The sequence below is a fragment of the Filicampus tigris genome, chromosome 6 (genome assembly GCF_054856515.1).
Source record: "Filicampus tigris isolate MCC_2025a chromosome 6, RoL_Ftig_1.0, whole genome shotgun sequence".
In the NCBI taxonomy this organism is placed as follows: domain Eukaryota; kingdom Metazoa; phylum Chordata; class Actinopteri; order Syngnathiformes; family Syngnathidae; genus Filicampus; species Filicampus tigris.
Genome location: NC_141222.1, coordinates 15,833,328 through 15,849,534, shown reverse-complemented (window position 1 = coordinate 15,849,534; position 16,207 = coordinate 15,833,328). Strand labels below are relative to the sequence as shown.

The 16,207-nt window shown below is 40.9% G+C and overlaps 2 protein-coding genes across 2 annotated transcripts; one reads left to right on the top strand and one right to left on the bottom strand.

The window, feature by feature from the left end:
* Positions 1 to 4,047: 4,047 nt before the first annotated feature.
* Positions 4,048 to 10,356, top strand: cdk2ap2 (cyclin dependent kinase 2 associated protein 2). Its single transcript, XM_086033864.1, has 5 exons — positions 4,048 to 4,116; positions 6,145 to 6,300; positions 8,246 to 8,340; positions 9,325 to 9,445; positions 9,792 to 10,356. The coding sequence occupies exons 2-5, from the start codon at positions 6,246 to 6,248 to the stop codon at positions 9,857 to 9,859; spliced, it is 339 nt and encodes a 112-aa protein (XP_085889990.1). The 5' UTR covers positions 4,048 to 4,116; positions 6,145 to 6,245; the 3' UTR covers positions 9,860 to 10,356.
* Positions 10,357 to 10,460: 104 nt separating this feature from the next.
* Positions 10,461 to 15,469, bottom strand: aip (aryl hydrocarbon receptor interacting protein). The gene is made up of 7 exons (XM_086033861.1): positions 15,324 to 15,469; positions 14,308 to 14,490; positions 14,041 to 14,229; positions 12,153 to 12,329; positions 11,931 to 12,072; positions 11,175 to 11,404; positions 10,461 to 11,099 (listed from the first exon to the last, which is right to left on the bottom strand). The coding sequence occupies exons 1-7, from the start codon at positions 15,420 to 15,422 to the stop codon at positions 11,094 to 11,096; spliced, it is 1,026 nt and encodes a 341-aa protein (XP_085889987.1). The 5' UTR covers positions 15,423 to 15,469; the 3' UTR covers positions 10,461 to 11,093.
* Between the last annotated feature and the right edge of the window lie 738 nt (positions 15,470 to 16,207).

The window sequence follows — 16,207 nt, the reverse complement described above, 5'->3', positions numbered from 1 at the left end:
TGTGGGTCACTTTCGGGCGCATATGTTCACACACGAAAGACAGAGGTCGTATTTATAATGTAATATGAACGCTTACACTATTTAATTATTTTTTTTCACCAAAAAGACGGCAGCTACACAGTCCTGCGTAAAGATGAAAGTGACTTCCTACAGCCCTTATTTGGAGACGCTGTGTGCACAGGTTGAGGAGCAGACGTCCTATTAACCAGGTCAAATAAATATTCAGGCAGTTATTTTGCAAATATTTATGTTCAGTGAAATAGTGCTCTTTTTTTCCATTGCATTTTTAAATTCCGGTCAAGGCTACACGCTCTGGAAACCCAAACGATGATGGCTCACAGCATTTTGCGAGATGGATAATTGAAATTCAGCTTTTAAATTCATTTGAAAGAGAATAAGTCACTGATAGTGTAGTGGTACACGCGCCCGAGTTGTGCGCGGGCAGCGTGGAATGGATTCCCGCTCAGTGATGGTGTCTGTGTGTGTGCCCTGCTAATAGGGTTGCGTCAGGAAGGGACTCCGGTGTAAAATGCTTTGGCAAATCAATGATGCGAATCGAGCGTGCACTTGATCCGCTGTGGCGACCCCTGAGGGGAAGAGCCGAAAGGATAACAACAACAAATTCATTTGAATGAGACCTTCAGCTCTGTGATTTTTTTGTAAGAGTTCAAAATGTGTTCATTTAATTAATAAAATTTAAACATGCATGGACTGCATGGATTTCATAGGCAACACTCTACAAAAATAGAAACTCAACACTTTTTTTTCTCCCTTTTTCATGTGATGAACTCAAAGGTCTAAAATTATTTCCACATACACTCTGCCCACAATAAAAGGCCATCCTGAAAGGTGCAATTTTATCACACAGCACAATGCCACAGATGTCGCAAGATTTGAGGTAGCTTGCGATTGGCATACTGACAGCAGGAATGTCAACCAGAGCTATTGCTTGTGTATTGAATGTTAAGTTCTCTACCATAATCAATCTCTTATGGTGCTTTTTTTCATTTGATGTTTCCAACGTGACGTTGTTGATATTTTTTGATGCAGGGTGTGTGTTCAATTTTAAATGTGTTGGGTCGCAGATGAGAAAATTTAACTCAACATTATCGTTTTTGTTCATCAATAGCAGAACCGTCTGTTCACTAAAATATCGAAAACTTGATGCAGTTCTATACTTTCAAATTGCAATGCAAGTTTTAAATATGAAAAACATCATGTATACAAAGAATGTTTTCACCGTTTACATGTTCTCCATCCACAGTGTCAAATGAAAATGTTGCAATGAATTCTAATGAATTTAAATGTACTATATGTTGTTCTGACCTTCACTGTGTTAACTTGAGAAAAACATATGTAATCATATCAAACTAGTAAAACTTTTGGTGTTGTGTGAAACCCATACATGCTCTTCTATCAGGTCTCTTGACGCATCCCTGTGATTATATGTTGCACGTTTATTAAATTATTAGAGTGGAGACTATCAGTGAGGATATATTGTATCAGGTCCTTCAGAGTCAATAGTGCTGGTTGATGTATCGTAAACTACTGCATTAGCAATGGGACTGCAGTATTTCTTTAACCAATCAGAATTCAAATTCGCCCTAGAGTGCCGGCTAGTTAACCCACAATCATACTTTTCCATTCTCTGATTTATTGGTTGGTCAGAGCAAGTTAAGTGGGAATAGCAAAACACATCTGAAGTCATTTACATACATGAATACTTCTAATGTGCATCTCTGGTGAGTATGATGTACAGTACCTGTATAATATTTTGTTCAAATGTTTTATTTGACTGATCAAGCAGAAAATGTTTCTGTTATTTGGGGGTAGTGGTCAAGTGAAACCATTTGTTGCTACTTAACCACGTTTGTTTAAAAAAAAAAAAGTCACTGAGGTAGAAGGGCTGAGACCATGTTAATGCTTAGTACTATATGCTCACGCAGGCGGAAACATTTTGACGGTAAATTTCAAAACATGACAAGTTTGTAAATTTTTTTATAGGCACAATCATTTCAGTGATGAAACAGTAATGTACTAACAGTACATTACTGTTTCATCATCATGCCAGCAGCTTCATCATCATCATCGTCATACACACTCTCAATATATTATTAATCATATATATTATATATATATATATATATATATATATATTGCTGTCAAGCGATTTCAATTTTTTCATAGTTAATCGCATTTTTTCATAATTAACTTGTAGTTAATCGCATATTTTATTTATTGTAAAAAATCCCTTGATTTTTCTGTCCCATTATTTTCTTGAATTTTAAAACCCTTAACATGAATAAGAGGATTGATTTTCTTATGCCAATACTTTATTAAAGCGAAGTCAACCCAAATATATTATTTTTTAAGAATATGCTCCATGCAAGCCCACTAGGTGAAACAAGGCATTCTCATAAATATTGTGTTTGTGGAATAAGAGTTAATCCACCTGTTTTTAGTCGTGCCTGGGGGCGGCCATTTTGTCACGTCTTTCAACTAAAAATTATATCACAGTTGCTAAGGGCTCACGTAACGACCAATCACAGCTCACCTGTTTTCTGAAAGTGAGCCATGATTGGTCGTTATTTGAGCCCTCAGCGCATCTGTGATGTCATTTTCAGTCGACAGAAGAAATAAAATGGCAGACCCCTGAGATGGTAAAAAATGGATGGATTTTACAACTTAACTCATGTTCCACAAACACAATATTAATCAGAATGCCTTGTTTGAACTAGGGGCCCTGCATAGAACATATTCTTGAAAAAAAAAAGTTTGGGTTGACTTTCCTTCAATTGAAAAAACAAGCATTGGATTCAACTCACACAAACAGCCCCTTGGCCTTTTTCAAACACACACACATACACTGACACACACGCACGCGCTTTCAGCTGTTACTAAAAGCATGCTACTGAACACAAATTGATTGGCCAACCTTGTCTTGCTTTAGAGAGAAAATATATATATGACAAACACAACGCTGCATTTTAAGGGCAAGCAAAGAAAGTCTATCGAATCAAGCAATGTAACCATAGTATGTATCTGTATGTACAGTATTTATGTATATGCTGCAGCTACGTATGATCCAAGATAAATATTAGCTGGATATGTACATTTGTGTGCTGAACTTGTTGGTTCAATGTTGCAATTTGACATACTTAGCCGATTCTGACTTTGGGTCATGAGCCGCATCGCGTCATTCTATGGCTAGGCGTCGGCCGGATGAGCCGGCCGGGACGAAGCGAGCCGAGGAGCTGAGCGCGAGTGGGGACGAGCTAACGTGCTATTGCTACGCAGCTTCGGCGGCAGGAGTACGAGGCTCGGCGCCATGCACGCACACTTTTTTTTTTTTTTAATCGGTCGTACTTTGTTCGCTCTTCTGCGTAGCTAACTAGGAATCGAAACTTAGCACCGACATTCTAAAATCGGAACGGTTCCGGGTGAACCGGAATGATGGAACTGATTCCACTCGAATCAGGGGTTTCAGTGCCTAACCCCTGTGCGGGCAGCTTGGGATCGGTTCCCACTCAGTGACGGTGTCTGTGTGTGTGCCCTACGACTGGCTGGCGACCAGTTCCGGGTGTGGTCTCCCTTTCGCCCATTGTCAGCTGGGATAGGCTCCAGCACCTCCCCGCGACCCTGTACACTGTGTACAGGATAAGCGGTTTGGAACATGACATTAGTGCTATAATGCTGCTAAATAATAATGATGGTGCATTGTACCTGTAGTCTTTAGGTCACTTTATTATTTAATTTATTTATGCTTGTCATTTTAAGTTTTTTGGTGCACCTAGTCATTTTATTTAATTCATTTGATACTGCTAATTATCTTTAATATGTGACTGTGTGTTCATTGAATGAAAAGAAACTAAAACATATTTTTGTAATATGCCTTGGCTCAAAAAAGATTGCCATTTGTCATTTCATTCACTACTGTACTGTATTTGTATTATCTTTACAGCCACGCCATTGGTCAATTAATTGACCAATCGTGTGACTTAAAAATTTAGTAAATAATTGGGGGCCACGCTTCGTCTTCCTTCGGCGCATGCGCACTCCTTTACTCACAGGAAGAACCCTTGCGACCCACAGAGCATAATAAATCTACTTAAAAAGGTACTCAGAGAATTTAACGTCTTGTTATCGTGCGCTCTTCGCAATCAACATACACGTAACTTACAACCAAATGTTGCACCCGATGTGTCTTTATTCGTAGAACCGCGCCGGGTCTTCTTTACGAGGTCCCTCTCACGTTGTTGTGCTAACCGGTGAGAGCTAGCTACATTTAGCATTGTGCCTTCCTGTTAAGCTAACGTCAGCTTTTGTTTCATTCAAGCTCCTCTCGAGTTAAGTCCATTTTGCTTTCAGCGGTTACCTCCACACACAAATAGGCTCTAAAGTACTTTTCAAAATGATAACCTAACAACTCATTGGCTGTAACGTTGCGTTTATGTGATTAGTTTTATGCCCGTTGTCCGAGAACCTCTTCTGACTGGATGAGATGAGACGTTTTCGTCCAGCGACACTACCATACACTTAGCGGCCATTTCTTTAGGTACACTGGCGTCATCTAATGGTCACCAGTACACGAGCTTTTTAGAAATATTCAGCCTTTTAAACTTAGTGTGTTTAGTAAAGTTAGTTGTGATACTGTCATGTATATTTTAATGCATGTGTATTGTTGGGTCATCATAACACATACTGTACTTGGCCCCTTTGATTGTTGACCAAAAATGTTAGAAACACCTCAATACTGACGCTTGTATTAAATTGTCCACGGGTACTAAACATACTGCCTCTATTTGCACAGACAGATATGTATACACACACGTGAATGGACAACAGTGCCCATTTTGTTATTTTCCCTTTGTGAGAACTGGCGCTTACTCAATATCGTTAACTTGATACACATCTTAAGGTCTTTAAATACAAGTATGCTTTTTGTCCTAACTAGTAATATAATTCTGTGCACTGGTAGAATGACTTGGGTGCTCTAGTAAAACAACTGTGGCTCACTAGTAGGGCTGCCTAGATAAGTCGACTAATCACGTCGACGGCGTCTTTTGTTTATTTCTTCAATCTTTTGATGCTTTGTTTGGCTCGCGATTGGATAGTAGAGTCCAAATCTATACCATAGTTTAAATTCTTATTTTATATTGAATATACCATCCATAGGTATATGGTTAGCTGGAAATGTACGTTTTTGACAAATTAGGAAATACTTCTTTTTTTTTTTTACTTATGTGGTGCGCCTTACAAAAAAAAAAAAACTGAATCATAAGTAAATAAGAGTTTAGAAAAGTTTCTTGTGATAATGTCAAGTATATATTTAATCTCTTTGATTAAAGATGAACCTTTTAAGGCCTAAAGCGTCTGGCTCAACATCTCCCCAAAGCCTAAGGGCGACTAAAGATTCACCCTCTTAAACCTGATGTTCTCCCAGAAATTCAACACCTACAAAGTAATTGATATCTCAGCCCCTGTAGCAAATATGAACATAATCACAAAATAATTTGCGATCTTAGACATGTGGCTTTCACACAGGCCCAAGTATATTATTTACTGTTACAATCGAAGATGTAAAAAAAAAGTGTCAGTGCAAGAGAAGAAGTATTTTTAATTAAAAAAAACACCTCTATTCTGTTACAAAGATGTCGATATCGTCATTGTCTACAAACGTATATCTTAACCATATATCACGTTCGACTGGTTCCACCGATTCACAGTCCACAAGCACGTCGTCTCTATCACTACCGTTACTTATTTCAGAGCTCCCATGATTGACGGCGTCCGCCCTTAGGGCTTGAAATTATTCCGGGACATCCTCCGCTGTCTCGCGACACCGTCACGTGTATATTCTGATGCATTAAAGTGGCTACGAGACAGAGAATTGGATTAAAAAAAAGAAAAAGATGTATCCGCTCTTCCGGCTTTAAAGGTAGAAAGACGCAACAGCGCTCCCGGCCCTCGTGGTAGAAATGCAGTTATGCGCTCTTGTGAGTTAAAGAACAGAAAAGTGGTTAAGGTGTTCTTGTGGTGATGTTTATTGCTGCTTGCTGCTCATAATATGGCAGCCTGATTACTGGACTTGATGGTAGAACTACAAGTGAAGGCAATAATTTGCTAATACGTTCTTGTGTTCAGCTCTTAGGAGCTCACCTCCAGGAGTAAAGCTGTATAAGCACCGGCTCGACCTGTCCGAAGGAAGTGGTGCGTCGTACGGGGAGCTGCCAGTGGACATCGTCATGAGTTACAAGCCCATTGCTCCTGCGCCGGCTGGCTCCAACCACACGCCGCCTGGTGCGTTTTAACACAACCCATAACACTAATGCTGTGTTGGTCGCCAGGAATCATATTGCATACTTCGTACACATTCACTTTTTAAAATATGATTTTGCAGCAACAATCATTCCCCAAATAAAGCGTGGTACACACACACACACACACGTCATAATTAACTTTGTTTTCTTTTTTTAATTTATTTTTATCTGAAAGACCCTGCATGAGCCGAAGAAGCAACCCCGTATGTGTGTTTCCTGCCTTTATATTGTGGTGTACTTGAGATGACCGATACCACACACCTAACCCTATTTTCATCAACAAACGCTTAACATCAAACCAAAGGTGTGCTGTAGTACCAAGACTTTCCTGTAAGAGGCAGGATGCTACCACAGGGTGTTCAGAATGTGGGAAAATCCAACAACAGAACTGGACAAAGCTAGGATGTTCACTTGGCTGGTAACTAAATTGCAGTTACAATTTTTTTGTTGTTGTTGTCATTTTTGAAACATGCTAATCAGTGTTTCCTGACCTTTAATGAGTCGAGGCACATATTCTACATGACAAAATAACACAGCACCCTGCGACAAAATGTCACAAAAAGTATATACTGTATACTGAAATAATGACAATCTCCATTTACGTCACAGTCACACAGTCTGTGTCTCAGCCAAACGTGTTGTTGCCCACACGCACAAGGATTTGCTATTGTTAAACTTGACAGGTTCAACATTGACTGTTGCCACCTCCACCATTTAGCATTTAAGATCACTTTCAACACACCTGTCACCACAGGATAATTTTTCAGTTTAATATTTTAGAGATATAATACAGCGAGGGATTCTGGCTAAGGTAAGCCATGTTAAACTAAAAAGAACAACTTTGACGTCAATATTAAGCGGACATTTTGTCATCCTTGTGTGCTCCCAGAGGCTGAGCGTGCTCCGCTCAGATTAACTACTGAAGGCAGACTATAATCAGCAGCGCACGCTTCGACCGTTTACTTTGCTTCTGCTACCTGGCGCGCTCAACTCCTATACTCCGTTTTTTGGTGCACTCTGAATAACCAAACAGCACAATAACCTGAACTGCCACGTAGAGAGGGAACACTGTTTGACGACAATTTGGCCTTTGCTGGCGCTGATCAGCGAGGGGGCGGGGGGAATGCTCATATTTGGTCCGATTATCACTACCTGCCACACTTCTAGTGAACACAACCTGTTTGCTGTTCTGTGACTTTCCGTTGCTGTTCTGTGAAGTTGTTTGGTTCATTTTGTTCCTATACTTAGAACGTCAAATTGATTTGTTTCCAGCTCAATCTTCCACCATTATGAACCCTTTCACTAGCGGGGTTTTAACATTAGTTGAACATTCTTGTAGAATAAGAATAAAAGAGGCCAACCACTGGGTAATGAGAGTGAAAAGGTCAAAATGGTCAGCCTGTGAAGATGCAGGAACATGTTTGCAAAGTCATTTATTGATTGGGGCTGTTTTATAGATATTGCTGGATTACAACCGATAAAATTAAGTAAAAGTCTACACACCCCTGTTCTAATGGCAGGTTTTTGTGATCTGAAAAATGAGACCAAGGTTATATCATTTCAAAACCTTTTCCACCGTTGTGACCAATAACCTTCCAAATACAATAACCTGGTTGCATAAATAGGCACACCCGCAAAACTAATAGTTTGCTACAGCAACCTTTGGCTTTTATTACGGCACTCGGTCTTTTCAGTTAAGAGTCTTACAATAATGGCCCACAATTTGGAAAAATGCTCTAAATCTGTCAGATTGCGAGGGCGTCTCCTGTGCTGCACATTTGCCCATTTAATGATCAGGATGCACAAAGTGTCATTCAAATGGGCTGCGAACAAAACATCTACTTGGTCATTGAATTTCACACATGATGGGCGGGGACGTCTTGGTGTGTGTTTTTTGTTTCTCTGACTTTGTCGTATGTTTTCAGGCTCCTCTGTGCCCTCTCCTTCCCTCTCGTCGTCGTCGTCCAATTTCCGGCCAGCTTTCAGCGACTTTGGCCCACCTTCAATGGGCTTTGTTCAGGTATGCCAGCAGCACTCCTGCGTGTCCGTGCCGATTCACAACGGTTGAATGGGGGACAGTTGGGCTTTTTTGTTGTTGGAGTTATTCAAACTTTTTGCCATGAAGTGAACAACAACTGTTTATTCAACGTTTGTGACTAGTCACATGCTGGCTGGCAATTTACACAAACAGTGATGTCAACCCTGGGGCGTACTGAATCTTACGAAAGTTGTAATTTGCCCTTACATATCTGTATGTAATCCTACACATTATAATGGCTGCTGTCACGTGATAGGAAATCATCTTAAAAAAAAAAAGTAAACATGACGTTGCGGGGATTGTGACAGCTTGGTGACAATATGGGTGTGTTCTGCACATGTGTGAGGAAGAGCGCGGAGAACCCTTGTCTCCCTCTGAGGTGTGTTGTGGGCCTACTGGGCTCCCACGTTTCGACGACGTGCGACAGCCGCAATCCCGGAGGCAACTACGGCCTGGGAGAAAGCTCTCTTGCGTTTCCCGACTGCGGTTAGGCGACAAGAACAAGAACTGATAACACTGATCAAATTGACATTGACCGTACAGATTTGCGATGTATGGTGTACATGTTTGAAAAGGTGTTTCCAAATTATGGCGAAAGCTTACAATTTGACAGGTATGCATCTTGGGAAGGGTTTGGGTTACAAGCAGAGCTGAGCATACGCCTATGTGGTGGACCGGTCCGCCTATTTGCCTATGACGGACGCCCATTTTGTAGGAGATAAACTATAAATGATCAAATGATAGTCGATTACTATTTGGTCCGACCGGACAAAATGGTGGATAAACGGACGGCGGAAGGGTACACCGGCTGTAGGCGATACACGGACCGCACATTTTTTGTGAACTGCTCAGCTCTGGTCACAAGCTGTCACTTGTCATGTAAGCAGTGAAATACAGTAGTCCCCTTGGTGACTTTATTGATGATTTGATGCATTTCTCTGTCTCTCTCCGACAAATCATGATCAGCCCGTCAAAGTCAGTCAAGGGTCGACCTACAGCGAACTTCTGTCAGTCATTGAGGAAATGAGTCGTGAGATCCGACCCACATACGCTGGAAGCAAAAGTGCTATGGAGAGACTAAAAAGAGGTATCAGCATGCCCGGCCAACACTTTATCCAAGTAGCAAGAGAGCCCATTATTCACATCTCAATTTATACAAATTTAAGATTGGTGATGGGTGATACATGAAGGCACCTAGATTAAGACATAATTGGTGGAGTGAAAATAAAGTCACATTTTTACAGTCTGTAATTCTAATGGCACAGCCATTAAACACCAAGCCAAATTTGGTGTATAATTGGCCATTTTGCATGATTGCTGATAATAGATGTCTTTGATAAGTTTGACTTCAACACGGGAGTAGACTCAGGCAGAACATATAGTTTTAGAAAATTATCCCATTATTCCATGCTCAAATGGTTTATCTTTTGCAGGTATCATTCATGCACGTGCACTAGTCAGGGAGTGTCTGGCAGAGACGGAAAGAAGCGCCCGTACATAACCTTTACTCTCCCTGCCCCTTCCCCATCATTTTTTTTTTGGTTAGGTTTTTTTTTTTTTTTTTTAAATCCTTTCTGGTTTGTCTTTTTACAATTGCATTGCCCTTGTCATTCCACCAGGCCCTTCTTCTTAAACTAGTTCCATTTTCTAGTTTTTTTTCAGACGCCATGTGGAAATGTTTAAGTAGAGCTGTGCATAAATAGCATATTAAAACATTTTGTATTGGTCAACACAGCCAGAAAGACCAAATGATGTCTCCTTTAATTTAAAACCAAACCTTGTCCTCAAGTTGTGACATTTTGTTCCCCCTTGTTCATTTGCGCATCATGAATAGAGCCCATTTGCTTTCCTGCTCACCTGCATTGGTCTATTTTCTAGTCAACGTTCAAGAAGAACTATGTACTGTACATCTCAAGTCAATTTGTTATTGTGGGAATTTTGTAAACCAAACTTTTGCAGTTCAGTATGTATATCTTAATTAAATGATTCAGAAATAAATCATACCTGTAATGTCTTTTTTCCCCTCCATTGAACAAAAATGAATTTAGTTGTTTTGAAGTAACATCATTGGACCACATGGGAATCAGTATTAAAAATGCCAATACATGAATAAACATTTATTTGGATTACACAATTGCTGCTTCAGTGACATTCGACTAGGATGACGCCCATCCACAGCTACACGTTCAATAGTTGTTTCCACAAAGAGTGACAAAGTGATGAACCAACTAAACAACAGTTGTTGTTTTTTTACATGTGAAATAAGAATACAGGAGAGAGCAACGTCCAAGTTTGTTTTATGATTGTCAACGTCTTCATCTGCCATATCAACCTGGAGAAAGCTGTCCCATGCTAATCCCGAGGCAAATGAGGTCCAGAGGGACAAAGAGAGAGAGCTGTGTGAATAATATTCCCAATTTAGCTATGATTACAAGTGGGTTACAACAATTAATACAATAAAAGCAAGAGACTGCGGCAAAACAGTTTGTGTGGCACTTACAAGGCGGCATTCTATACGAGGGGCCCAAAGGGTACGTGAAACAGACGAAATGATGCTTGAGGCTTTGATTTGCTATTGGCAACAAAGGGAGAAACAAAGCAGACCTTGGGAACATTGTGTGCCTGACGGAGGGCAGAGTTTGTCTTGTGTGTGGCTCAAACTGGAAACACCAGCATGTGGTGTTTCCTATGCTTTTGCCTTGAAATTCACAGGCTTCTTCTCATTTTACTACTCCTCAACCCTGATGAGAGAAAAGAGCAAAAATAACTAGAGAATACTTCAGAGAATGAAGGACAATGGGTCAATGTGAACTGACTGTGGTAGCAGTTGGCGGCGGTGAGCTGTGGTTAAACAGGCCTTTGTAGCGCCCCTTTTCCTCCTTCTCCTTGGTGCGTATGCGCTCCTCCATGGCCCGCAGCTCCTTGGTGACCGATGGCCCGAGAGACGGGTCCAGCTCCAGCACCTTGGCAAAGTCCGCTCGCGCCTCCGTTTCGTTCCACACCGCGGCGTGGGCCTTCGCTCGCTTGTAGAAGGCCTTCACGTTGTCTGGCACACAAAGACTAGCGCGTCAAATCAATGAAGGACAAACCGTCCCAACATGTTACACAAATGGCAAGCTAGGAAATTTAAAGATCTTGACTATAAACAAAATATATTTTTACCTTAAACTACTGTTTGGAGTTTGGCATCATTTTGAAATAGCCTTATTTTAATGATTTACCACAATATTGTGTCTGTGATCAAAATAGTTTTACACGTGACTCCATATTTACTATTTATACGACCGTGGCAGGAAAAGAAAAAAAAAAACAGCTGTGTTTTTCTTCCTTGTTTGATAGAAGAAGTATAAATAAATTGATGTCATTTAAATGGGTACGTTTTCATGGGTTTCAATGTGATACTAAAGAGCTGAAATTGGACCCTTGGGAAATTTCATTACATTTGCATTAACACAGCAAAAAATGGTTGAGAAAGGAAGCAAGGTGGCCAATGTGCTTCAATTCCACTCATCACATGGAGTAACATCTACCTTGAAGCACGGGCTGTTATAGAAAAATGAGGTAAGCCTTACCCTCGTATTTGAATGCGAGTGACGAGCAGTGTTCAATGACTTCGTAATAGTGGCCTTGGAGGAGCTTGCACTGGCAGTAGTTGAGAAGAAGAGGTGTGATCATGTGGTCCAGCTTCATCCAGGCTTCATCTCCTGGATGCTCCTGAAATGAAAAGACGAGGAGCTGCTAGAGATACTGGAAAGGTGTTGATTGGGAACCGGCACCAGCCAGAACTCACTGACCTTCATCTGTAGATTTTTGAGGCAGGCGATGCCGTTGTAGTATTTGTCGGTGGCCTCCTGTATTTGGCCTTGCTTGAATAGCATGTTGCCCTCCTCGTGGATGTGAGGCACGAAGGCCAGCTTCTCCTCATCCGTCATGGCCCACACGTCCAGCTGGAACGAGCCCGGGGGAAGAACCTGCGAGCACACTGGAGCTTAGCGGCAGCTTTCGCAGTCACTGCATACAACACTACTAATGGATACTACAGTAATCTATTTTACAAGATGCTACAGAAGAAACACATTTGCATGTGAAATTTATAAAACAGATAACATATCATTTACTGATCCTGAAAGGAGAAATTCAGGTGTTACAGCAGTTAAAAATGTAATAATAATAACTATAACAAAAATAAATAATGATTTAATATATTGGAAAATACCTTCAGACTAGGGATGTACCGATCAGATTTTATGACACCGATACCGATCATGCATGAGTGATATCGGCCGATACGATAACCGATTCCGATCACATGGAATACCTGTGTATTTTTCCATTTATTCATGGTGACTGCTATTATGAAATATTGTCTGAAATAAAAAACAGCCATATTATTGCCGTAATTTTGACAAAAATCTATTACTTTTCAAAAGCATGAAGAAATACAAAACCGTTGCTGGCACAATACAACAATTACTCAGTCACATAGATAATTGAAAAAACAGCTTTTAGTAACACAGTTTTTAACAGATCAAAAGAATCAGCAGTCTCAAAATACTTAATTATGCAAAAAGTCAAATGAATAACCTGCCACCTAAACATTGCATGGTTCAGAATATAATCAAAGTAGAAAAAATAGTCACATGCAAGCTTCACTCGAATAAACTATTCAATGGTTTCTTGTCTTGTGCATAGACAAACTATCTTGTGCATTTGTCAACGAGAAAAAAGTAACGCACCATGCATAACACATTTTGGAACACATATGCCTCGTTCGAACATTGTCATTAAAAGCAGTACGCGAGCGAAAAACTCCCTTGTAGACTCAACATCGACACAGGACTGCCATCCGAGCTCCATTTAACACTTGTAAAACTTAAACAGGATAATAGGCCTTCTTTTAGGAAACTTTCGATGCGACAATACACTCTCTGGCGGAGCTCCGCCCGTGAAGTATTTGCGTCCCGGTAGCACGTAGCTAGCGAGGCTGGAAGTGGGCGAGCAGACGGCGGAATCCGGCGTCTTCCACCACCGAGAATGGTTGGTCATCAAGTCCGATAAATGTCATTATTTTCCTGGTTATTTGCGTTGCCTTTTGCCTGTCGCGCTGATATGGGTTTGAGTTGGTCAGCGTGGGCTGCGTTAGCTGCCGTTTGATTGTTGCTGCTGCTTCAATGCAGGGAGCCTCGTAAACTCACCATAGTTTTCCAATTGCTTGTTCTTCAAATGTCGGATTAAGTTGGTTGTGTTGAAACTTGTGGCCATGCTCCCAGTGCGAGGTATCTTTTCATGGCATACATTACAAGACGCAAACTACACACAGCACACCGCATGAGCTGCGGGTGATCGGATTCTTTGATCGGCAATAAAAGGCTTTGATCGAATATGCCGATCACGTCATTTTTCACGAAACTTGTCCGATCATTATCCCTCCTTCAGACAGTCAATTTCAATACAAAAAATACATTCTAATTTCTTGAGATGGGGAATTGTTTTTTTTGTTATATGTAAAGTAGAATCCTAAAAAATGTTAACTCAACCTTAACCTCAATCAGCAGGTAGACAAGCTCAGTTGATTAGAAGCACCTGTGGCTCAAGCCGCTCTGTGGCGGGGTTTTTACTTTCCTGACCTGAACGACCCAACTCTGCCCACCGCAATACCCAAATGCGTCCCGTTTCACAAACCTCCGTCAGCTCAATAGTGAAGACAAGAGGTTGTGGATTAGCCTGAAGGTGGTCCAGGTCTTTGTGGCCCAGCGAGTGGTGAGAGTGGATCTGGGCAATGCCGCAGCAATGCCTCTGGCCTTCCAAGGGGTCTTTCCCGATGCTGATGTTCCTCAGCGACTGGGACACCAGCGGGTAGAGTGCGGTGTGCTGAGAACAAAACAGACCATCTCAGATATGACAGTGTACAAAAATACCTCAGACATCCTATTTAATGTGCTCACTCACTTTGGCATCACATGTGAATTCAGCGATTTCTCCTTCTCTCATAGAGATGATCACTCGTTCCCACACAGCCAGTTTAAACTTCTTGCCCAAGATGAGCTCCATTGGTTTGCTGCAGCCCCCCATGTTCCTGGAGTCATCCAGCACCGTGCCATCACATAGGCTGGTGCGATAGTGGAAGACCACCTAGAAGTACAGACAGTGGGTTAATTTGTTGCTAAATGATCATACAGTTGAGGCACAGTATTACAAAACATTCTTCTTTATCTAAATGTAATACAATATTGTTTTTCAAAAATGTACAGGTCATGGTGCCATTTCGCTAGTCAACTCAAATTATACATTTCCATTTAACGCATAGGAAAATACCTTCCAGAAGGCAGATTCATATAACCTAAAAATAATTTTGATTCCTTCTAATATATTATTTTTATATAAAACAATGCATTTCTTCTGATTGAGCTTTTCCCGTAAATATCACAATTAAATAAAATATTTCACTCTGTGTGTAGTCATGAGTTTCATTTTTTGAAATGAACTACAGAAATATTTCCAATTCCAATTTATTGAGATTTACATTTACATTTAAAACCGAAAATATCTACAGTACACTAGGCCGACATACCGTCTGTGGTCTCCACTGGCCAATCAAAACCATGGAAAATTGATTGCCACGGTAAACCGACCAATCAACAGTGATAAACACAAGCCATCGTGTCCCGCCCACATGCATCCATCAGATCAAGAAAAAAATATGGAACAGAGGAGAAAGGAATGCTTACTGGCGTAACATGTTTAAACTCCGAAGCGATTAACAAGCAGGTTATTCGATGTGCGTCAGCGGTGGCTCTTGATGCAAGAAATGTGTTTAGGTAGCGTAAAAAAATTCAAACGTGTTAGCCGAGATAGGACAACAGATACGACAAGTTAGCATTAGCGAACGCGCTCCGTCGCGTTTGCTAAACATTTTCAAAGAGCCAAATTAGACGCAGCGAGACACAAACTAGATAAATTTTTACCTTTGTTCCATCGGGGAAAGTTGAAAGGGGTCCTTTACCCGGGCTAATCAATTTCTTACAGATCCCTTCTTCGAGAAGCCTTCTTGCCTCTTCCTCCATCCTTGGCCGAGTCGTTAACTGACGACAGATGACGACGTTTACCGAAGACAGCCGAGTCTAGTTTTGTCACGTTTTGGCCGCGCAGCGCCCTCTATAGGTAGGCGGAATTGCAATCTATTATTATGACATAATGAAAGCTTGTGCGGTGATCTGAGCTAGGGCTATATTCTACAATTTTATATTGTTGTTTGAAGGAAGGGTCAATTCATGCAAATATCATATGTGAGGAGAAAAATGAGTCAAGTTTATCAGTAGAGCCCTTCACAGGCCCACATTTGACAAAGATTGGCTAACATCCCCTCCTCTTAACCTCTCAAGCCCCCAACAGCAGTTCAGTATCATCAATCCATCCATTTCTCCAGTGGTGGTTTGCAATAGGGGTGACCTGAGCAGTCAGAGCCAATAAGGCTTTCTCTAATGCTGGCATAAACATGATCAGAAGAATTGACCTACATTTACAACCTAAATCTGATATTTGTTCCATGAAATTTTATTACTTTATTCCCAAAAGTCATGTCGCTTGGCTGCACTGCTTCGACTTGATGTGAATGTTATTATTAATATTATTTTACTTTTTTTGTTGTTGTTGTCCAAAAAGGTTTCAGCTTGTATGTGCTACCATGCCATGCCAATCTAACCTGTCCAGGGATTTTGAAAGGGCAAAGTTGGAGTACCTGGAGAAAACCCACCATGTGGTCCTTGTCCATTTGGGTCTGTACCAATTACGCATTGATTAAGGGGTGGATTAAACATGTGGCACATCACTTTGATCTTGTTGAAATCTT

Excerpts from the sequence above, each read along its gene's own strand:
- cdk2ap2 (XM_086033864.1), top strand. The coding sequence starts at position 6,246 with ATGAGTTACAAGCCCATTGCTCCTGCGCCGGCTGGCTCCAACCACACG. Across the intron at positions 8,341-9,324 it reads CTTCAATGGGCTTTGTTCAG|CCCGTCAAAGTCAGTCAAGG; the intron begins GTATGCCAGCAG and ends AATCATGATCAG. Across the intron at positions 9,446-9,791 it reads TATGGAGAGACTAAAAAGAG|GTATCATTCATGCACGTGCA; the intron begins GTATCAGCATGC and ends TATCTTTTGCAG.
- aip (XM_086033861.1), bottom strand. The coding sequence starts at position 15,422 with ATGGAGGAAGAGGCAAGAAGGCTTCTCGAAGAAGGGATCTGTAAGAAA. Across the intron at positions 14,491-15,323 it reads CTTTCCCCGATGGAACAAAG|GTGGTCTTCCACTATCGCAC; the intron begins GTAAAAATTTAT and ends CTGTACTTCTAG. Across the intron at positions 12,073-12,152 it reads TCAAAAATCTACAGATGAAG|GAGCATCCAGGAGATGAAGC; the intron begins GTCAGTGAGTTC and ends TTTTCATTTCAG.